The sequence below is a fragment of the Filicampus tigris genome, chromosome 1 (genome assembly GCF_054856515.1).
Source record: "Filicampus tigris isolate MCC_2025a chromosome 1, RoL_Ftig_1.0, whole genome shotgun sequence".
Taxonomy (NCBI): Eukaryota; Metazoa; Chordata; class Actinopteri; order Syngnathiformes; family Syngnathidae; genus Filicampus; species Filicampus tigris.
In genome coordinates, this window is record NC_141217.1 from 17,857,616 (window position 1) to 17,881,649 (window position 24,034).

Below are 24,034 nucleotides of genomic sequence, written 5' to 3' on the forward strand. Positions count from 1 at the left end.
TTTATAAATTTTTTGATCAGAAAAATGAAAAGACTTGCCATTTTCTATTTTATTCATTCATTTTGGAGAAATTAAGAAATAAGTGACTCCATGAATAACGCCTCTCGTTAATTAGGCCAATGGCCGCACCCCCTACCGTCCTTTCCTTGTTCGGCCGGAGTCACGGGAGTAACCGATTCCAAACTCCATTGGAAATCATTGTACTTTCATTGCTTATAACGTCCAGAAACGGCGATTAATAGGCACCAAAATTTATGTGGACATCTCTACTAATGCCCACTTCAAAATATCAAAAGGAGTAAATCGAGAATGAGGAAATGTGGAAGTGAGCATAGCTACATAGATTTAGGCTGGGACAAGCGCTCACTGCTTCTTTGCTTAAAAAAAAAAAAGCACTACTTCTTTGCGGATCATGATTAGGACGGACGGGCGAGGCATTAAACACCAGTCAGGATATTTAGAGACTGCAGTGGAAATGAGTGGATGTGCACATTTATTATTATTATTATTATTATATTATTTAGTACTGATGTCATTTTTACATGCAAACCTATTATATAAGTGCCAATGTTAAACTCACCCAAGTGTCCCTTTAAGCGCTTATTTGTGTAGTTAAAAGAAGAAAAAGTCATTCCTAACGTTATACATCCAGTACATTATTTACCGGTAGTAGGCATGGAGGAATTAATTACCTGCTCTCCCAAGGCCCTGCAGGCTGCTCTGACCATGTGCTGGTTATGATTATTGGACAGTGGACACATCAGATTAATGATCACACTTTGGTCATCCTCGGCTTTCAAGTCACAGAAGAATTTAAAGGGCTCTAGAACCCAAGGCCGAGGCCCACCCTCGAACAGCATGTCTTTAGAGGAACCCAGTGTCACTACAGCCACAGACACGGGGTCAATAACCTGCCAAATGACATCATGAAGACAATTACTGTAATTAACACATATGATTATGTTTCTTTGAAGACAATGTTTTATTTTTAATTTATTTTTGTTTTCATAATGAAAAAGACTTGAATTTAAGGCACCTTTCTGAAAGCATGGACAGCACATTACAAAGTAATCTAGGTCCACAATATAAAAAAATAAGTTTAAAAAAAAAGCAGCAGCTGTTGAATTACCAGCTAATGATAACAGCTGCTAGCCACTGACGCCGGAGATTTGTGCCGTATCATACAATGACAGTGTAATTAACTAGCAGTTTGTTCGGGTCCTAAATTAGCGACTGAATATGACTTTGAGACAGTGTTGTGTTGGTGTTGGTAGCCAGCGTTAAAACTGCCAATACGTCGAAAACAGAAGTCAAGTTAGCCGTTACGCCACCACGCGGGCCAACTTCAAAGTAAAAGTTCACTAAGGCTATTGCATTGGCATTAATGACTCAATGTATTATTTGGTAAGCTTTATTTTGAAGTTAGCCTTTGTGGAGGCAGTGCGTTCGTTGACTATGTTTGCGAAACGTTCCCATACATGCGACTTACGTGATCCATAAGGGTTTTCAACTTCCTCTGCAGAATGCGGACTAATCATGTTGCCTTAATGTGAACGCGCAGTTTTTTTCACCAACCATTCTGCGGATCGTGCCAATCCTGAACCGATGCTTGATCCTTACCAATCAAAGATGATTCGTTGCCCTGCACCACTAGTATGTACAGGTATGCAAATGCACGGCGTGACACAAATGACGGTACGCATCAGTGATTTCTGTTGCGCATGCGTACCTGCGTACCAGTTATGTGCACCCCTGAATATATATCATAAAGTAAGAAAGTTAAGTGAATCATTCTCTGCAGAACTAAGTGGACAAACATCACTAACAATCACAAAATTTGCAACAGTTTTGAGAACAATGCCTCCAAGCAAATGTCAAATGAAAATGCATGTTGTAAACTGGATAGAACATTCAGCGAGAGCAAATCTGTGAGTACTTCAGGAGTATTGAAATGTTCCACATTAAGGTATTTGTCACCTCATCAAAACATGTCATACTGTTGAATTTTGCATTCCGCTACAACTGTTTGAGACCATCTCATTCCTATGCAGCAGAGAAGCGTAGTTGTTTGAATCAGACTAGCAAGCGTAAAATGCATAATTAAAATGCACAGAGCTTGGAAGAAACCCAAGAGCGGAGCAGTTGAAGAGCCACTGCTCATCCCATTTCTACCTTGATTGTAAGCGCAGGCTGTGTGTATGAATGTGCAGGTGTGTGCACGAGTGGCTTTGCCGCCTTAGAGAGGACAAAGGCTAATTGGCCTTTGAGGCAAGAGTAAGAGACAATCCCTTGAGGGATCATTTGTGATCCATTTAGACCCTGTCCTGTAGCACTAAAGGGGAATACTGTATGTCAGGGTAGCTGTTCAGTGAACATATACTTAGGAAATTATTAGTTTTGCGACTAGTCAAGATACATTCATTATTTTTTTAAGGGGAAGTCAACCCAAACATTTTTTTCAATAATATGTTCCCAGCAGGTCCACTCGTTGATAAACGACATTCTGATTAATTTAGCATTTGTGGAATATAAATTAAGCAGAAAAATGCACTCATTTTTAGCCATCTCTGGGGGTGGTCATTTTGTCTTCTGTCGACTGAAAATGACATCACAACTGCTCACAACGACCAGTCATTGCTGACCTGTTTTCTGAATCTGAGCCGTGATTGTTCATTGTGAGCAGTTGTGATGTCATTTTCAGTCGACAGAAGACAAAATGGCCACCCCCAGAGATAGCTAAAACGAGTGGATTAACACTTATTCCACAAACACAATATTTATCAGAATGCCCTTTTTCTATAAGTGGGCTTGCATAGAACATATTCTTGAAAAAAAATATGTTTGCGTTGACTCCCACTTTAAGACTTACTCTGAGGGGAAGATAAGCTGCAATAGTGATCTTTGCACTGAGGTGAACGTTGCCATGGGTGTAGTTGACCGAGAGCGTGGTGTAGCCTGGGGCCAGGGCTTTGGCTCTCACCCCACTGCAGTGGCCTTGGCCTGGAGCAAGTCGACCTGCAAAGGCAGAAACAGAGGTGTTGGGGGGGGGAAATATTGAAATTTTCAAATACCTGAAATTATTCACAAAGAGACACCCATTTATCTCCCTACAACACAAAACACTCATTTCTCCCAGCTTAATTTTTCAATTAGTGATTGGAGAGTCAACTATTGAAAACTTTTTTGTAAAAAAGATCAATGTGAAATTCATTGCTTCAATGCCCCCTAAATGTGTCCTCCCGAAAACACAGATCGATGATGTTTTCAATGTATCGCTGGTCGTACTGCTTCAACTGACAAATTAATTCAATAAGAAGCAGCAAAATAAATTGCGCTTTCACCCTCAAATGCATGATCCACCTTAGTGGATTGTTCCAGCTGGACAACTTGTGACCGGTTGTAGCTCGCACTGACAAACTGTACCAAACAGGACAATCATTGAACGATAACATGAAAGACCATCTATTAGTTAGCGGCCTTCACGTGACGGCAATTCTCCTGTGAGTGAGGCAACTGGCAACAAGAGGAGGAATTTAATATTTTCTGCACTGAAGCAGCTGCGAAACATCAGAACGTATTTGCAGACTCGCCTTCAAGCTGCTGAAAGACGCCTTGAGTTTCCTCATCAACCTGCAGGTCAAAGTGGGAGCAGTTACTCAACGTGACGCGCTCCATCCCCTTTTCCTCCACGAGGCCAAATATACTGAGCGGTAGGTCAAGAATCATGCCCACACGAGCCTCCACTCGGCAGGGGGCAAAGTCCATTGCCACAGGTTCAACGATGTATACCTAAAGGAAGGCATTTATTCAAAATAATCAGTGTCAAAGTTCTGTGATGAGGGTCTACACAAGATTCAGTTGATGAAGCTCCAACGACACTAAGTAATTGTTCAAACAACCTTGACAGCCTCCCCCTCAAAACAATGGAAAATGGTTGTGTTCTTTTTATGCAAAAAAAAAATCCTAACTAGTTTTGAGTAAATGCTAAATTATACAGTTTATGTGAGGTTAATAAATTAAAATACTAAAGGCATAAATGCAGAAAGTATAGCAGAGTTCGTGCACTCGTACAATTAGCTCCCAAAAATGAACAGTTTCAGTTTTCAATACGCCGACAAAACTATAGTAATATGGGCATTAATATAAACCCTTCTCACATGTAATTAAAAAGGCAATTACTTTGTGAATATGTCATACTCCTTGCCTCAGGTTTGGATATTTTGATTGGGATTCTTAATTCCCATTAAATTTCTGTGTTGATAAATCTACTGACAAAATCTTAAAGTGTCATTTTTGTTCTGTTGAAGATTTGACTTTGAATGTTATCTCAGAACATTGTCCCTGACAAATTAAGTGACTTTTTGTGAACTGTAGGCAAAAGTGGAAGCAAAAGTGGCAGCATCAGATTCTGTCTCATCAAACTGTTATCCAGATCTGACCCAGACTATGCATTTAAACACATTGTATGTTTATAAAAGATTTATTTACTCATGTGTAATAGGCATCATATCAAAGCAGAAAATTAAGAAGGACCAATTGGATTATAGGGTTTATGATGTGCTGACCTTTCAAGATGATTCTAACAAAAGTGTCAGTTAAAGCCTAAGTAGAGCAAGTAGAAGGCAATCTGATTACTGATGCACTATGTGTTTAAACAATGAAATTGGTTGAATATTCAGGATTGGCAAAAGCTTGACACCTGTAATATTGTTCAATTGTACTGTTTTTCCTTATATTAGCATCGTATACGGGTCACCAGCTCCACCGCTTTTCTCAATGGGGAAACAAAAATAGGATGTGTTGTCCATCTATCTTCAGTGGATTCATTGTCAAAGTGTAGCAACTATAGATGCATAATTCTGAATTTAATTGGATGAAACTAAATGAAATGGATTATCAATTATGATGGCAGAGTCACCATACCTTCATCTCTCCAAAGTGGAGTGGGTTGCGCATATCCTGCGCTTTAACTATGCTGACACCAATGTCACTGGCTGTCGTCATCACGCCTTTGACAGTCACTGTGGCCACACTTGTGTTGGAGGAAGACCACCTGAATTTTCCACTGCCGCCTGTTGCCTATCCAACGCATTGAGTAAAAACTGTCAAATAAACTCTCAACGACATTGAATGGTAATGGGACAGTATTAGAAGTAATAGCCCAAAATACTCATGCTATCAACTCGGCCATCATCTTGCTCATCGTAATGAATTATACCTTTATTGTGTAGTGATAAGCGCCGACCTTGGGTTGCCATGGGAATGTGAGAATACTGGGACTGAGAACTATAGGCTTATCAATTTCCACATCCTGTTTATTGTGGACTGGGTTGGTGAGTGGGTGGACGCCACCCTTCTAAAAGCAGAACAGACGACACAGGAATTGATCAGGCTGGCCACTGAATTCTTAGGGAAGAACAACAGGTTAACACACTTGCCATTTTGAAATTCAAATTAAAATGTGAACAAGTACAAATCAAACTCACTTCATCCTCCATAGCTCTTAAAGTGGCATCAAAGACACCTGGGCCGTCTTTTTTAGCTTTGACACTCTGATTAGATCCATTCTGGGAAGAGTGCAAAATGTCAAGATTTTTCAGAGCAAAAACGGAGAAAATCCAGAAATTCTGCCAAAAAAAGAGGGAGAAAAGCAACATCAATAGCTGTGCTTTATGCAGCATTGTATGAAAAATGGCCACAGTAAATTTGTGACACAATGTGTTAAATGAGAGCAAAAGAACCGTTACAACATAGGGGTATCACCGTGTGGAAACGGGCATCAGGTCCGTGACGTACTTCCGATCTCGCAGTGAATCTCAAATTGGTGTCCGGTTAACCTTTTGCTCTTTTCGCAGGAGGCACGATGAACGAACAGAAAAACTCGAGCGCTTCGATGTTAGGCAACTTATGTCAGCGACTAAAAACCTTTAAGAGGACAATTATTTTCAACCTTTCTGATATTGTTGTCTGCTTCGATGCGTGCCCAGAAACAACAAATATACTCCTCATTTTGTTTCCAATGCGCCTTGAGGACGGTAAACCAGTGGATGCTAATCTCGCTATTCAACTGAACGTACATTAACCTTTTAATATTTTTCGCTTTTCTGTCCGTTAATTTTCCCGCCGTTGTTGTGAATGAAGCAGCAAGTCAAGCGGCAACTATTTTAGCTATTTTATTTAACATATGCACAATAAAGGACAAAATAAACACACATTTAATATTCAGCCTCCATACAAATAAATGAGCAGAACATAGGGCGTAAAGTGAAACATATCAAAACCAAGATTCACAACAAGTTTTAATTGCTTTTTGTTTCAATATTGCCAGCCACAAAGCATAATTGCCCATTAAGCCAGGCTCTCGAAATGCCTAATTGAAAATGTTTGAACTCGTTTGTGAATTCAACTAAGTGTAACCCTCAAAAGTTGTTCTACCTTATCGGATGCCGTGGTATGCTACAACATAAGGTCGAGTAAATGCACTTCTTCTGGCGTCTTCCAAAACAACCGAAACGGCAGGACAGTGTTTCTTAACGTTGGGTCTTCATTTAACAGCCCCGCTCTAATTTACCTCCCTCTCTTTTCTTCTTCGCTCATGAAATGTGCCGCACCAAACCAACTAAACTGAAGTTTTTTCTCCATGTTCGAGCCACCTGGCTCTTGACCTCACATATGCACCGTTTGCCTTTTCTTAGTAAAGTTCATCTAAACTCCGGGTGCCAATAGTAATCGGCGTTAATGCGCATTTTACAAGTTGTTGTGAAAATGTAATCTTTTTATTTTCATCTCTTTATTTTCAAATCTTTACTACCATCACTTCATGTTGAAATGTAAACGCTTTTATTTGCAAAATTGAAACGCTTTTATTTGCAAATCTTTACAATCACAAATCTTTACGACCACCACCACTTCCTTTCTGAGAATACCCTTTCCGGTCTGAGAATACCCCTGTCTGAGATTACCCCACCTTCGGCCAGATCCCCTTGGGAGAGACACTGTTTCGTTGCATCTTCATTGAACAGCATCGCTCTAATTACCAACTAAAAAAAGGAACAGATATATATACTCAAAACACAACACCGCAGCGCATGTTAGAAAAACAAATACAAATAAATGCAAAATAATACATGCAATATTGCATATGCCCAAAATTAATATCCAAAAATGAAAATATAATTTGGCAACTAAATCATGTGTTACAAAAGCAAGGCTTCCGTCATATAAACTCACTTTATACTTTAATTTAGCCATTTTTATAAGCAGATTCATCAACAAATACATATTTGCAAAGTACATTCTTCCAAAATAATACAAAACTCAGGCTCAGGAGGTAGAGAGGGTCGTCCAGTAACCAAAGGGTTGGCTGTTCGATCCCGCTCTGTCGTTGTGTTGAGTCACCCACCTTGCCTCCGCTGTCACTCAGACTGGTGTACAGCGAGAAAAAGTTGGCTTGACGTTCGACATTCGATATTCACGAGTTAGGGACCGTCCACAAATCTCATGTTCTAGGGTGTCATAAATAGACAAAAACTAGACACTCCTACGCACCTTCCCGCAGCCTCAGGTCTGCGGACCAGGCGCTGCTCGAGGTGCCGAGGACCAAGCGGAGCCGCAGAGGGGATTGAGCCTTATCTGTTGCTGGTCCTTCCCTTGGCTGGGATGTTCAAATGTGCAAATATTCCTGACAAAATCAAAATGTTCCTGACAAAATATCCAGAATGTTCCTGAGAGGTAATGATAGGGGTTGGCATCTCTCTGAAAGCCTTTTGGGGCATCATCAGCATCATCATGTCCGCTCAAATTTACGAAGGAAAGATTTTACCAAAAAGGTTGCTGCAGCTAGTACAGGTGTGTCGTGAAACACGTTCTACCTTTCAGTGTGGCGAACACCCACCGCACCCCTCCATTCGGATTTCATGGACGTATTGAAACAACATTTCTTCCCTGTGCTGTAATTAATAACTTGTTCTTTGTTGTAGCTGTTCCCAGGCCATGGAAGACATTTAGACTGTGATTTCATCCTGTTCTCTTCCATAGCATCTGCTGCACCTCATGTTAACACAGAAGAGGACGTCCCACCAGACAGCGATGATTACATTTTGATGCCGATCGCCGTGGCAGCCAGCGCTGTGACCGCAGTCGTCACTTTCGGTAGGGGCTCAGTTACTACTACTGTATCGGTTTAATCTGGACCTGTTTGTCTTGAAACACACCAGGATGTACTTCTTTTATAGCCATTTGTGTACACAACATGGGACAGTTCCCACATTCACATTATAACACTACTTCAGAGCTCAACTACGGCAAATTCTTTCATTTTTGACATGTTTGTTTCATTTGTGCAAAAAATATCCAAACGGACAATTGTGAGAATTATGGTCACTATAGTCACTTGTCGCAATGATTAAAGATTGACACCAACATTTAATAGTTTCTTTTTGACGATGTGACGTGGTAGTTGCTTAGTCTGCATACAGTATGTTCAAAGGAAACATGTCTTTACATTTTAAAGCAATATGTGCAGTATGCACTGTATCTCATTTTAATTATGGAAGGATTTCTGATACATTGTGGCTCTCCCCACCATGCAGGTTCTTTTTGGTTTCTGTTGTAGTATGCTGTTTCTGATGCTCGGCCTTGATGACCCCCCCCCCCCCCATGATCCTCAGGAGTCCTCCGCCTGTTGCTGGTAGGACTCAGTTTGAATGAGGTTTCCTGTCAGAAAAACAATGAATGAATACGGTTGCAAAGACAAGTATGTAAATTTGGAATTGCCTGGGTTTCTGTATAACTCGATTAACAAATGTGATCTGACCTTCTCGGTAAGGCCCAACAATAGAGTAAGAAATTCTGCTTAACTTGACTTGCCATTTATAAAACCCCTGAATCCTGTTATACAAGACCACTCCGTTGTTAACGGAAACACCTATTATAGAGCCTGTCTTATAGACATGTTTCTTGTTTGTGCTTAATAAGCGTGTTCTGATTGTTGTTTGACTTTGCCCGCGTATCACAGTTTTCATGTAAACTCTGCATTCATTTGTGACAAAAAAAACAGACTTGAAACTGAGAGGAAATATTATAGTTTGACAAATCCTTCAAATGTGAATTATCCGTTCTGGGGTGTTTTTTTTATGCACTATGCATTACAGTTGTGCCTCACTGGCTTGTAGAATGTCTTTTTTTTTTTTACACACACTTTGTTTTATTGTGTAAATTTTTCTTCAAATAAAAGTGATGAAATTATGCCTTTGTGTTGTCATGGCACATAAAACTACAGCCCACAAAACGGATGGTTATAACATGGAGAAGTGCATTTTAGGTGGCTAAAACGTATCCAGAGCCAGTTGACTTTGCTCCCGTGCAGATAAACAAGGAGGATTAGGGACTGTCTTTCCGTCTCCCTGAAGGTTTTGAAAAGGTCTGAGACCCTTGATCAAATACCTCCCATCAGTCTGTGACGCTGCTGTGGACCACTGGTGGATCCTAGTCACCAGGGTCATTTGTATGCCCGCAGCATCCTGCCACATGTCAGCAACTGCTACGCGATCTTACCAAGGGTACCAAGGTGGAAAACCGTAAGAGCATCAACTCAGGCACGAGAGGGCCATTTGTCGGGAAGTTCAGCCATGTGGCGCTTAGGCAGCCACAACAGGCCCAAGTGTGTTCTTAAGTGTAGTATTATTTCTACGTCTTGACTGAATACACATGCATACTGGGTACCCTGTGGATGTGTATATTTGAAATCACCTGCCCACGAGCTGCTTACATGGGGCTGGTTTTGATTGACTACCGGTAGTCAGTCTCAGTTCAACTGTAAATAGATACAAATGTGGAAGTGACTGTTTGGAAATGACTGCTATTTAATGCTTGTGGCATGGAGCTATGTAAATGTGAGCGTACAATCCAACTAGGACTCATTACGGCAGAATTCCCTCGCAAAGCTCAAATGACGTTCGGTTTGTTCTCTCTGGCTAGGTTCACACCGCAGGTCTTAAAGTGAATAACCAGTAGTGAATAACACACCAATAGGTGTGTTTGAGTGTAGATTTAAAGATTGTTCAAAGGGGAAATCAACCCAAACATATTTTTTTCAAGAATATGTTCCCAGCAGGCCCACTAGTTGAAACAAGGCATTCTGATTAATATTGCGTTTGTGGAATATGAGTGGTGTTCGGATGAGTGTGACTGTCTGTGTGCGGGACTGCGAGAATCAGGGGTATGCTGTCAATCAAACAGCCGGGCGCACATGCAGGAAATTGTTGTTTTTAAAGGTACGCCTACCAAAAACAAACAAAAACAAGCATTTTAGCGACGCGTTCCAGAAATTTGTGCTGAATTAATGAAAATGGAGGACTCTAAGGAAAGTAAGAAGACTGCAAAGAATATGAAACGCAGTTTCAACAATGTCTGGGAACTCATTGCCCCTGGGTGAAGCCAGATAAAGTCAGATAAAGCTTTCTGTGAACTTTGTGGCTGCTGTTGCTGTTATGGAGAAAAGAGAAAGACTTGAGTTGTGATGGACATAACCGAAAGTGTTTCATCAGTGCTATCCTTGCTTCTGGAAGTGCATAGTGCTGCTATGGTGGACATGTTTGTTTACAACTGAATTGATTGCAGTTACAGTATTTGTATCTCATGACTATTTTTGATATACTTCTTGTCTTATCTTCGTTTTATGCTGTGACTGTTTAATTTGAAAATAATTTGAATTGCAGTAGTTGTAGTAGCCTGTCTTTGTTTGGATTGTCTTTTTTACTGTAATAAATTGTTACCGCACTTCATGCTCTACATGTTGACTTGAGATTTGACAAGGTTCTATTGTGTGAGTGTGACTATTGTTAAAGTGCATCTACCTCGAGATATGATGAGACTGACTAATTTCAGCCTTTACTGTGAGCTCCTATTGCAAAGGCGGAGCTATGGGCGGTCCTGGGTGTGTCCAGGGTGTGGGTGTGTCCAGGCCCACACAGATTGACAGACTGCCCACCCAGTGAGATTCATGAAAAAAGATATACTTTTCAATTTTTTTGTAAATTATTATGAAATTATTTTTGAATTTGTGTTTCGTTGTGTTTTTTTTTATTGTATTGAATATTAAGAATGGCATAAATGTGGTTGTCTAAGGAGGATCTGAACTTCATATTATTCAGTTTGTCATTTTATTTGAATATACGATGTGTCGGGACAGGAGGACTGTGCTCAGTGAGAGAAATATTCAGGCCCACCCTGATTTTTCCAGGCCCACCAGGCCACGTTCTGGCTCCGCCCCTGTCCTATTGATATTAATGTCTCAGAGATTGACCTTTTTACTAGCAGTTTGTGTTGTATTTTTGTAACTGAAGATAATTTCAACTGCAATTCTGTGTTCTGTGTTTTCATTTGTAGATCAATAATTGTTAATTTGTTACAGTTTATTATATTATATGTTACTGAACAGTTGACAAGCTGTACCATATGAATTTTTGGTGTCCGTCGCGAGCGTCAGCTGCATCCCACATTGTCCCCCACAAGCATACTCCCTGTCCCACATCTGGTGAGTTTGGATCTGGTCAATCTGGTCACTCTATGGGGCAGCCATTTTGTCACTGAAAATGACATCAAAACTACTCAGGGCTCAGGTAACGACCAATCGTGGCTTGGCTTCAGAAAACATGTCAGCGTCGGAACAACTCAGAGTATGACTTAAAGAAGCACTCGGCAAGAAATCGACCTTAATAACATTTTTTCACAACTCTTGATGAAACCCTGACTTACAAGTACAGTAGTTAAATGGGCCTTCATGCCCTGAGGGGGTCTGTATCGTTTTCACTAGCACAAAGCAATTTTGAGGAGGGTGAGCTATACCCTGGCACACAAAAAAAAATGCAAAGTCCTAAATTGCTTTACGGCATACTCACTTCCTCCTTTCGCTATAAAGAAGGCTCAGGATTTCACGACACTACGCGCTGGCCCGCATGGGAAATGTGGTTGATTTTGGTCAAAACACTACCGCTTGTCCACATGGCACCGCCATAAACAACAAAAACTGACATATGACCCAGTGTTGCTTTAATGGAATTATTTTGTCCACGACATTGACAAAAATAGGATGGAAAAACGTATGGTTTGCACCTCACGGGATGACGACACAACACAACGTCTAACTTCATTATTACAAAACCCACAGAGAGGTAAGTCAACCTTAGTTTAGCTAGCGATATGAACACTGGTTTGGGACCAGTAAAAAAATGTGAACATTTAAGTACAGCTAAGTAACGTAACTAGGTAACCAGATAGAATCATGCCAGAATATTGTTGAAGGCTACAAAATGTCTGGTCAAAATTAAACACATTAAGAGCCATTTAACCAAATATTAGTGTTGGTATTTATGGATTTGTAGCAATTTGTTTTTAGCATAGCTAGACAAAAAAGGAGAAGAAATTCTACTGTTTTTAATAAATTCAAATTTTTAAAAGTGCCTGCTGAAGCCTTTATGCGGCCCTAAAGCAAAATCTAAGTGTGTTTCATGTGTTTCAAGTTTCATGTTTGACCCACAGTCCCTTTCTGTGACACATTTGGGGCGAAGCAGTCTGTCACCCAATGAGCTGCTGAGTATGTTGTTGCCTGTTGGTGTCTTGCATTTGTCAGGAGGAGTCAGCATTGTTGGCATTCTCTTCCCCCACATCTTGCTCAGTGAGTCCAGGGGACACCCCAGGGCAAAGCTGTATATTACATCATTTGTAAATACAGATCAGGTAACAAATTAGAATTAAGCGTATCACTTCAGATGACCTGGCACAAACCAACGTGTCTTTTTCAACAAGAAGCGATACACCTGTTCAAATAAAGTCAAAAGTTTAGGATAGTGTAGCTAACAATGGACAGATAACATCAACCACGCCTGCCACATAATGGGGGAGGACTGGTGGATAGGTAGTGAGGGGTGGTGGTGTGCGTGGCTGGGGGGCCGGCGATCGACGATGTCACTACTACTGACATCAACTTTCATGAAAACCCTGCAGACTTTTAAAGCTTTGCTATTGTCAGAAGAAGTGAGGCAAGGGTCAGCCTTGACCTTTTAAATGAGAACAAAAACAAAACACAATTTGTTTACATGTAAAATTTTGATTCAATATACCAAGCAAAAACAGAGCCCATTAGGGGTATTATTACCAGGAGGACTTTCTCAATGAGAAGTGGCGTAAGTCACCATTCAAGCATGCATGAATGAATAATTACAACAGTGTGGGGTGAAATTACGTCTCCCAAATCAGATGATGTTATCTCATGGGCTGAGAGCCACTACAGCGCTGGGGGTTTCTTTCCCCAGCTCTGTAAGGGGAGGTCAACTACTGTGGGAGAACAGTTAATTTGGTTATTAACTTCATCACAATGACATCCCTCCTGTCAGAGGGTCGCAGATGTTCTTAACCCTCACTTCAAATGTTCAATCACTGGCTTTTAACTATATAGAATTTCATTTTTAATATGCAATTTGGGAGAAAGCCGCTTGCAAATTTCACACGACATAATTTGCCTGTGAATATCCAAATGTTTTGCAACATACTGCATAGGTTACTGCGGGTGGCCTTACCTCATTGATGTTATGTCACTGTTGTCAATTGTGAAATATCTGTGTAACATGCTCTCATGTTGATGTTTTTATTTTATTTTCTGTCTGAGGTCTGCAAACGAATGGGTGTCGAATGGTTACATTTCGCAACGAAAACAGCATCCCCAGGAATTAGCCCGTGCCAGAGTGGTCTTAGGTCTTATTACCAATAATTGTACGAGACTGTAGAACTTGATCTCAGTAGACCTATGTCAAACATCTGCCTCCAATTGTGTAACAACCAGTGGCATTTTGAATGAAAAGATTATACAAAAATGGGCAGGCTACATACTGTATGTATCATGAAAACTATCATTAGTCCCACCGGGATTTCGCGGGCACTTTTTATGATTGTTGCGGTCTAAAATGCCTGATTTTGCGGGCAATTTTCCTAAAAGTTGCAATAAAAGTTGCAAAAAATTTTTTATGCTCCAAACCTCATTTGTTTACAATTAAGTGGATGATTACACCAGATGTTTGGAACAGCAACAGATATTTACAAATGTGTATATTCTTTATTGAAAAGGATAATTAGCTCACAACTCTCAGCATCTGGAGTTGAATCAAATATGACAGCAACAGTCTTATTCTCAATGTGGCACCTCAGTGATTCTTCTTTCTAATAGACTGCAGCTAAATATTTTCTTTTTGAAGCTGGTGATAAGCCATAATGGGTCCTCTAGTGATGACCTCCCTCCCGGGGATCTTCTCATAGCTGGGTGGTCACTAACGGACATTGGGATGTTGATAGCTTCACAGATCTGACAAGAAAGTGCAAACTTTTAGCACTCTTAGACTTTTTACCCGAGTGTGTGCTTTGATAAAATGTAATATCACATCATCTGCCTGTATTGTGAAATAATTACAAGTGGGCAATATATCACATTTTCAAAACAATTTGTGAATGTTAGGAGCCTGTGAAAACATGCAATAGTACTCCCGACAGACCTCTCTTCCATCCCCTCTGTGAGCATTTGTAGAAAGTGCATGTTTCTTTCAAATATTTTCACAAGTAATGACCTGTTTTCTGAAGCTGAGCCGTGATTGGTCGTTACCTGAGCCCTGAGCAGCTGTGATGTCATTTTCAGTCGACAGAAGTGACCAAATGGCCGCCCCCTGAGATGGCTACAAAGGAGTAAATCTTGCTGCTTAACTCATATTCCACAAACGCAATATAAATCAGAATGCCGTGTTTCAACTAGTGGGCCTGCTGTGAACATATTCTTGAAAAAAATATGTTTGGGTTGATTTCCACTTTAAGCAGGTAAATTGCACTACATTGTATTTTTGACCATGACCAGATCCTTTCTGTCTCTTCACCATCACTTTGGTGAACATTTATCTTTCCCTCCACACTCATAAAAATGTCCCCGAATTTTGACAAATTCCAACCAGGCCACCCTATTTTTCTCGCCAATGAGTGAGTTGCACCTTCAAGTGTACCATCTGTACCTTTGGTCATGTTCATGATCTTCTCCAACAGTTGTCTTGGGGTCTTTCTTCACAGCCCTCAAAATGTGTCTGACTTCAACAGCTGTTGATTCCTTGTTGTGTGTTGTGTTACTTTGCACAACGGTGGTTTATTGCTTCTTTATGACATCCCAAATGGTTGCATTAGCTATGGCTAATGTTAGTGCAATAGTTTAACAATTGCTTGTTTTTCTAACCCCAGACAGCTCTCTGTTTTTTATGTTGATTACATCAGTAACGGTATAAATGTAGTCTTGGGGAGAAAACTCACATTTTAAACTGAGCACTAACTACTTATTTTTTCAATAAACCGGGGCAACAAACAAACTTGTCAGTGAGTCAGTCTGGCTAGTCATTACTAGTTTAATGGTGTAAAACGTCTTTCATGCAATGGTTTGTGTCCAAATAAACGCGTCTTTATGACCCGTTGAAGCTTTTCGAGCTTGCCGTAGCTTGCTAACTGCTAACAAAGAGACGAGTTTGTTTACAACACATCGCTCAGCAAAATGTTCTACAATGTTCCATCAACGTATATGAAATTTGCATACCTACATAATTAACAGATTAATGTTGAACAGCAGTGCAAACTAAATCTTGAATGAAAAGTAAAAAGAAAACAATAACGGATATAAAGTCATCAGATCATAACCTTGTATGTTGTGATGGTGACGTTGAAGATTTGACAGCCGTTGTGCGCGTCTGCTTTCAAACAACTTCGTTTTTGCCTCCGGTTAATTTGAATCACTGCCGGTATCACAAAACAAAATCTCTAGTTGACCGATTAGAGCAACCATAAACAGCACGGGTGTTAACCATTTTTAGAAACACACTACGGACTTCTGTTATATCACTCACTCGACCGCCTGCCCCTCTGGCAGCATACAAATGTGACGTCACGCATTGGGGGTCGGTATGTATTTTGTGTGTATATGTTACTACAGATACTTCGCAAGTGATGATTTAAATATGAATAATTTTACATCCAAGTGAGTGCAATTCTTTAGAATTACAAAAAAAAATTGCGCTTATTTTGGATTTTTTTCAAACGGTGAGGTATCGGTATAGTATCGGCATCGGCCGATACTGTACAGCCAAGTAGCGGAATCGGTATCAGGGCCAAAAAGTGGTATCGGAACAACACTAGTTCAAACAAAAGGTGCTATTTCGAAGTTTGATGATGATTCAGATGCAAACACTTGGAATTGAAAGCTGAAATTTCAAACCCAGACATTTTCAGTCTCCAGCAAAAGTAAAGGAATTGGCCTCACTGTTCCATTTGGTGGGGAGTGGCATACACCAAGGCACACAGTCATTTCTGCCTAAAAGCGTAAAGTCCAGCCATATGCCAGTTAGAGTGACTCAGCTCTTTCCTTGCCAACTTGAAGCAGAGGAACCTTCTACCCTACACAACAAAGAAAGGAGCATATTCAGACAATAAAAACACACACCATGGAAATAACAGCAAGCATGTAGACATACATGCACATAAAAACACATACTTTTTTTTTTTCATTGAGTCAGCCACCTATGAAATCAGTGCCATTTGCTGGGGTTTGCCACCTTTCTACCGTGGCAGCAAAATCAATATACTGACAATACCATCATCACATAAAAAGAGATTGCGTATGGGTGATACCAGAAACCACAGTGAGGTTTATATGTTCAATCTCACCTTATTACGCATCTGAAGATAAATACACTTAAACCTATCTAAAAATAAACCATGCAGTGTAGGTATACAATAAAAGTAAAGAAAAAAAAGGAAGGAAAAAGTGCATGCCTGTGTGAGGTTTATTAAATTTGCTATGTCAAACATGTTCTGAGATTAAATTTAAAAGTATGAAGTGGAGTTTTGACTGAGTTGTAATTAAAATATATTTGTTCCATATGGAGAAGTGCAGAGCTTAATATGAAACATTGGGAGATGTTACTGATGTATTGACGTTATGAACAGGCCTCTTGAAATGGAAGAAGGCTCTATAGGGCAAAGAATCATGAGATTGTAGTCGTGGAGTGTACTTTTGATTCCAGATAAATATCTCATTAATTCTGGACATGCATTTAAAGGACGCCTTGTGTGTATTTAATCACAATGAACAAAGAACACAGTGTAAAGGGGCCACTATGAGTATGGGGCTTCTCTGCTGCCTTTATCTCCTGATCTGACTGTTCATCCACCGAGGAGGCTGTTGTCTTGAGCCACTTTAATTACCTCGAAGATCAAACACAAAGATGCATGAATGATTCAGTCGTCCAATCCAGTTTTAAAATGCAGGTAGAACAACCAATTTGGCACATATTTAATCTCCATTTTGGCGGTAAATATTGATATTGATCGAGAAAGTGCAATCCGTTTTTTCTTAAGACGTCTGACATCTTCATCACGATCCCTTAATTGGAGCAAATGTCCGCTATTTTATGTTGCACAGACATACATCAGTGCAAAGCGTTGCCAGTCGTAGAATTGTTAGTACGGCCGTGTCCCTCCCCTCCTTCTCCTCTCCTCCCTTTAGGGGGAAAAAAAAGGCGAGGGCGCTCCCAGTCTACTCGGAAGTTGAGCTCACTCACATTTTTACGCACAACTTTCTTTCGGAAGCACGGCAGCTCTGCAGGATCGGGATCAAGGTAGGACGAAACAGCCTGTGCACCGTGACATATGTCGCGTTTTGCGACGGGACTCAAGCAGCAATGCGGGAATTACTATTTGCCCACCCTGTTAAGTTTCATGGAGTTATTGCATGCTTGGTTATTAACTTATAAGTAGCGCTCAAACGTCATGTTCTCTACACAGTCTGCGAAGTAAAATAATGTTTCCTTTTTTTGTTACTCCAATATTTGTGTTTACGTTTTCTTTTTCTAATAAGCCATTGTGTAAAAAATACTGGCGGCATTTGTTTTAATGAACTTAGTAAAGTAGCAAATGGAAAGCCAAAACAAAGTTTGCACGTGTGGTCGTGCGCGTGTCCATACGTGCACGCATTGCATCTACCGGGGTTAAGGTTCAGCTTTTGGCAGAGAAAAACACACACAACCCACAATTTGAGCGTTCATTCCACTTGATTATCCAGAGAAAATACGAAGAGCTTTGAATACTCTTGACAATTGTTTGGGTAATTTTTTACATCTTTCACCACAGTAAGGCGCCAGAGCAAAGGGCCACGTCCCTTTTAAAAGCAGGGGATCTGGTAAAATAATTTTGTACCCGCTGTGCACAAAGACATCATTGATTCCCTTAATGGCACTGCAGCATGCAGGGCGCTTTTATGTTCCACAGTGGCTTAACGTAGTGAAACAGATGTTATATATATTTTAATGACATGAAAATCACTTTGGTGACCTCCAGATTCGAATCCTTTTCAAATGGATACAGACTGTAATTAAAGGTTCCAATTTTTAGTGTTCCTTAAATGAGCCACATCATCACATAGTGTCTGAAAAAAAAGAAGAAATAGACTGTATGTAACGTGCGTCTGTGCATTTAAAACCTTAGCGCTGTTACAGCATCTCCATGCTTCCAAGATCAATAGACAAGGTTGTTTCTGACATTTGTCACAACTATCTGTTACCTCTTATACAGCCCTGGTTTCCATGAGAACCAAGAACTTGTGAAATAAGGCTGCTTAAAACATTTGAGGAAGGAATATCAACAATTATATAATCACTCTGACCAAATGTAGATTTTATGATCCACATCTAGTCAGATGAAGTGTCACAGTTGGTTTTTGTAGCCCTTGAGAATACCAGCAACAAAAGAAATATACAGGAAAAGCAAAATAGAAAACACCTGGTCCTCTGAAGGGACTCTGATTTGTAGTCCCATCACTTACCCTCACATTCTAAACTTTGTGCTGCTTGCCTGCCTGCCGACAATCCCCATGTGAAGGAATCATCTTAGACACCAATTGTACTGCTTAGAGAGTTCATGACTTTGGACATGTCATGCTGTGTGTGATGGCCATGTACAGTAAACTTGTACTGAAATAGTTTCAGATGTGAGCCGTTCCAGGGAGAAAGCAGTCCAATGATTTGTTGTGTCGTAACTTTTTATGTTTCTTTTTTTGGTACTGTTTTACAAGCAGCTGATGATTTTTGCTGTGTTACTGTTGCACATATTTCCCCGTGAGCCTCACCTCTTGTCTCAATTTCACATGCGTTTAAATATAAACCATGACTTGTAACCTCCATGGTACAAAAATGTAGTCTTAGAGAAAACAATATTTGGCAGGCTGTGAAAGTTAATGATTGTCATAATAACATTTTTCGGACTGTTAATATGTCACATTTTTTTCATTTCCACAGGCCAAAAGAAACACGATGGTTTTTGTCTGGAATCCACCTGGAAAACCAATGTTGTCTTCTACCTCTACACACAAAATGAATGCACAGAGAGTTGTTTTGTGTTTGTGTTGGGTGCTGCTGTGCATGCACACATGCCTTAGCCAGAAGGACTGCACAGGTGTGGAATGTCCAGTCCTGCATAACTGCATTGAAACCGTCCTCGACACAGGTGCCTGCTGTCCCGCCTGTGCACAAAGAGGCTGCTCGTGTGAAGGTTACCAGTACTACGACTGTGTCCTAGAAGGCTTCCGCAAAGGGAAAGTCCCAGAGGGGGAATCTTATTTTGTGGATTTCGGAAGCACTGAATGTGCTTGTCCTCAGGGAGGAGGGACGATAAGTTGCCATTTTATGGAGTGCCCCGAAATTTCCCCTAACTGCATTGATATTTTACAGCTTGCAGATGGATGTCCGCAATGTGAGCAAATGGGTTGTAGCCATGGCGACAAGAAGTTTGAAGCAGGACACACCTTTCAGATAGACCAGTGTCAGTTTTGCCACTGTCCAGATGAGGGGGGTAAGCTAATGTGCTCGCATGTTCCTGGCTGTGACCAACGTGTTAATAAGCCCACACAGGTTGCAACCACTGAGAACATGAAACCTTTAAAAGACACTTACAGCCATGCCTCCGAAACCAAGTTAGTGCTGGGAAACACTCTCCCACTGTATAAGCCAGATCCACCCAGTTTTGGCACAGAAGATTACAACTACTCACAGACTGAGCCGACATCTTCCCCTATCCAAAATCTGGCTCGACCAACTACAGTTCCACTCGCTTACCCTGAATCAAGCTCCACCTCAAATGATGACAGAAGAAGCGTGCTCAGGGATCCACAAAAAAGATTTGAAGCGGAAAAGAGCAGAGAGGATGATGACATGCGTAACCAGGATCCAACAATCACAACGACTCAAAAAGAAACATCAACACTTCAAATGACAACAACACAGAACGTGACTTTGGAGAACCGCAGATCACAGCAGGAAAGTGAAGGAAGTAATACTACAAGAACCGTGGGACAGGACATGGCACACAACACGGATCAGAGGCGCTTTAGCCACCACAAACAGAGTCAAGGTAGTCATGTCAGGAATCATCACATAGTCCATTCTGGCAGCCTTAATGAACGAGAACAAGTCTCAATGGGGCACAGGCAAACTCCTGATGGGGAGCTATGGGGCTCGCAGCCCACAATCCAGCTCCAGCCCACCAGGAAGACTCCTGTCAGTATGAGGGAGTATGGTGAGCAGCCCCAAAGACAACCTCAAAACCTCTCCAACTACCAACCTCAGCATGTAGATAGCGAGCTAGAAGGTAAGTGTTTTTTCCTTTCTCTTTGTCTGTTGAAAAATATGACATGTGGATAAATTACCACTTAAGTACAAAATACAATGTGGTCATTTTGAGCCCCAGCAAGGACAATGTGGGGTTGCAGCTATTGTGACATATTCATGTCACACATGCGTTGTCTCACGTCCTGTCTTTTGAGGGGGAATTCATAATCACTCGATTCAAATTGGCAGTGGTCCAGGAAAAGCCACACAATTGTGCATGAAAAGTGTGTTTTCCTCAGATAGCATTTATTTACCGCTGGCTAAAGTGGAAAAAACTTAGGTGGAGAAGGTTATTTACATTCATGTGGAATTGGCCGAAGTTTGTAGACGGAAAGGCAAACGGAAGCCCGCTTGAAATAAAAGGTGGACCGGCCTATAAGCGATTACTATTTGTTCGGGCCGGACAAAAAGGTGGATAGACAGACGGCGGAAGGGTACCTCGGCTGCAGGCGGAAGGCAATAAACGGAAATTTTAGTAAAAAGCCTGGTAATACTCCTCCATACCAATGGTGGCGGTAGTCACCATTCCTTATGGATAGAAAAAGACAACCGTGGAGCTATTGGCGTCGGCGGAACATAAAAACGTAAACAACGTATTCCGCTATATTTTTTGCTCACAATGAACCCCCATGCGAAGTAAACCCTCACACTCTTGACACAGAATTAATCAATACTTACTTTGTCAACCCTCACACTTGTACTGATAAAAAGATTAAGGCAGCAAAGGTGCAAGAAAAAACTGTCCAAACAGACATTGTACGTCTAAATGCGGAGTGTGACGATGTGCAAAATGATGGAAATTCACCTGTTCTTGCCCCATGCGCTGATTTGCTGGCTAACAGCCAATCGGAGTGGCCAAATGTCACGACTTACGAGGCCAATTCAACATGCTGAAACCCCCATCAGACGCTTCCCGACTAGAGTGACCAGATCCAAACTCACCAGATGTGGGACTTCTTACTTTCCTCAGAGTCCTCCATTTTCATTAATTCATCACAGATTACTGGAAAAGTATTTTAGCGTAAAGTTTTAGCGTCGCTAAAATGCTTGTTTGTGGTAGGCGTATCTTTTAAAACTATTGCCTGCATGTGTGCCGGCTGTTTGATTTGACAGCATACCCGTGCCTCTCACAGTCTCGCACGCAGACAGTCACGCCCGCCCGAACACCAATACCCCCCCCCCACACCACACACACACAGCCAGAGACCCGCCCCCATAATAGCCTCCACTGTGTGTTGTCTGCTCTCAGCACACAGGCGTTTAATAAAAAACAAGATTTTAGACGCACGTTTGAAAATTGGTCCCTGCCAATCAGACATGCGGGACAGCGAGTCAATTTGCGGGACGCATCAAAAATCATTAAAATGCGGGACAGTCCCGCGCAAATCCCGACGGGATCCGATGTTACGACGGTGTTCGTTACATCAATCAGATGGCGCAATCCAACGCGTCGGACGCTTGGATTGGTCTATCTAGGCCTTAAGACTAAACTCTGCATGCCGATTCCAAAATTGCAGTCAAGTTTTTTTCTCCACAGTTTACACGCCACGAAAGCAAAATTCCACTGATTACCAGTAGTAACAAGAGCTGATTACAATTACTCATCTACAGCTACGTGGCAACTTGTTTGTGCAGTAAGTGCGGTAAGTGGCATGTGCAGCTCCCATAGTCCCATAGCATAGTCTTAGCCTTGTAAACATGAGCATACTGTTGTACGTTCTATTTTGTTTTACGCTGCTTTTTTTAGCTTTCAAAACTTGTAACTATAGTTACAAGCTGCAGTGTTGGATTTAGCATCCCAAAATGTGATTAAAAACAGCTGTCAGACCAAACTCAATGAAAGTTGTGTTCCCCTGTTTAATTGATGCCTATTGAAAATGCATTGTTGGAAGGTGGGGGGTAAACCCCAAAAATCTTCAGTCAACATTGATAGACATTCAATATGCGTCATCCACGAAAATAGGAGGGGGGATGGGGGTTCATTGTAATTTGATTCCTAGGACTGGTTTGTTTGCTCGTCTGATGTTTCTGCTTACCGAGTCTTCTTATTCACATGCAAGAAGTGCATTTTGATTCTGAACTCTTCCCAAAATGCGTCAATAACGTACTACGAAATAACTCTTTTGTATGTATCATTTTACAATGATGTTTGGGGAATTGTGTAAGAAGTATTGTAGTGTCCAAGACAGTAACACACAACACCAGTCGCTTTTCTATTACGTCATCCTTCAGGCATGACCAAACAACGTACACTTAATCTTGGCAAGTTCAACAGTTGGACCGAGTGTAAATTGATTACTCATGCCTGGAGAGTGTGGTGCGAGGATGACGTGCTCAAGAGGCGACTGTTTCAGTTACGCTAGTCACTTGAAAGCCGAGTTCAATAAACAGAGTCTGTGCAGTGTGCGCGTGTAACAGATGCCGGCTCGCGCTGTGAATAATTACCTGTCAAACCAAACTCCTTGAGAGCCATCAGAGTAGCACTAACCGGTAGGTTGGCACTATGGGCTCTTAGCCTGCTAATTAGTGCACTCGACTATTAACCCCGGGGAAAGATGGTGACATGGGTTCGTTCCTCCCGCAGGACCAAGATATAAATAAGTTCCTGAATTTTTGTGTGACAAGAGTGACTGTAGACGCCCAACCCTCTGACACTACGCTAACCGCAGTAACTCTTCTACATCACCCACATACTGTATACTGTACAGGTTTACGGCCCTGCTAGAACGGGGATTTTGGGTGCGAGTCCGAGCTCTCCTGTTTTTGGTCTCCGTTTTTGTCAAATAAATTTCACCAAAAATTGCGACTTAATATCCATGTTTTTTTCTTCTTCATGATGCATTCCAGAGCGACTTATAGTCCTAGAAATACAGTACTTTTATTTTAATTGGGTAAAACAAAATTCCTTGATATTTCTGGGAATTATTTTATACTTAACCTACTTTAAAAGTGTCTGATTTTTGCCTGGGCCTCTCAGACGTATTTCTTTCAGCACCAGCTGGCCTTCGTCCGTATGTATAACATATGTTGAATGCATCTCATAGGTGTTTCTTTGCCGGTGAACTTGCAGAACTGTGTCAAGTTGCTTCTGAGGTGTTAAGTTGACGACTGAAAGTCAGAAATGTTCATTTTTATTTGCGCTCTCTTAGGAGTGCTTACAGGCCATGTCACGCCTGACTCAAGTGTGAGCTTTCCATATTACACTAGTGCATGAGGCTGGAATTCAGATTTCACCAAGCATATGGATTAAAAAAAGATTGATGACTGTTGTTGTCATCGTCAGTCTGGGATTTTTGAGTCAT

The 24,034-nt window shown here is 41.1% G+C and overlaps 2 protein-coding genes and 1 long non-coding RNA gene across 7 annotated transcripts in view; 2 read left to right on the plus strand and 1 right to left on the minus strand.

Moving 5' to 3' along the window:
- LOC147153064 (nuclear pore membrane glycoprotein 210-like) overlaps window positions 1-5,753 on the minus strand; it is a 25,484-nt gene extending 19,731 nt beyond the window's left edge. For 2 of the 4 annotated variants that reach the window (XM_086023429.1, XM_086023419.1), the window contains exons 1-6: window positions 5,487-5,753; window positions 5,219-5,356; window positions 4,924-5,079; window positions 3,591-3,789; window positions 2,870-3,015; window positions 693-911 (exon numbers count right to left, since the gene is read on the minus strand). In XM_086023429.1, coding sequence (XP_085879555.1) covers window positions 693-911; window positions 2,870-3,015; window positions 3,591-3,789; window positions 4,924-5,079; window positions 5,219-5,356; window positions 5,487-5,681 — 1,053 coding nt within the window. In that variant the 5' untranslated portion in view covers window positions 5,682-5,753. Of the gene's footprint in view, window positions 1-692; window positions 912-1,489; window positions 1,740-2,869; window positions 3,016-3,590; window positions 3,790-4,923; window positions 5,080-5,218; window positions 5,357-5,486 lie in introns of those variants that run through there. The other 2 variants (XM_086023446.1, XM_086023438.1) reach the window with 2 other exon arrangements.
- Window positions 1,496-9,164, plus strand: LOC147153065 (uncharacterized). The gene is made up of 3 exons (XR_015085694.1): window positions 1,496-1,663; window positions 8,038-8,151; window positions 8,592-9,164. It is a non-coding gene; the product is annotated as an uncharacterized LOC147153065 (long non-coding RNA).
- An 8,437-nt stretch (window positions 9,165-17,601) lies between these two features.
- Window positions 17,602-24,034, plus strand: part of fbln2 (fibulin 2) — a 33,322-nt gene continuing 26,889 nt past the window's right edge. For both annotated transcript variants that reach the window (XM_086023507.1, XM_086023516.1), the window contains exons 1-2: window positions 17,602-17,690; window positions 19,365-20,712. In XM_086023507.1, the coding sequence (XP_085879633.1) occupies window positions 19,380-20,712 (1,333 nt within the window). In that variant the 5' untranslated portion in view covers window positions 17,602-17,690; window positions 19,365-19,379. The remainder of the gene's footprint in view (window positions 17,691-19,364; window positions 20,713-24,034) is intronic.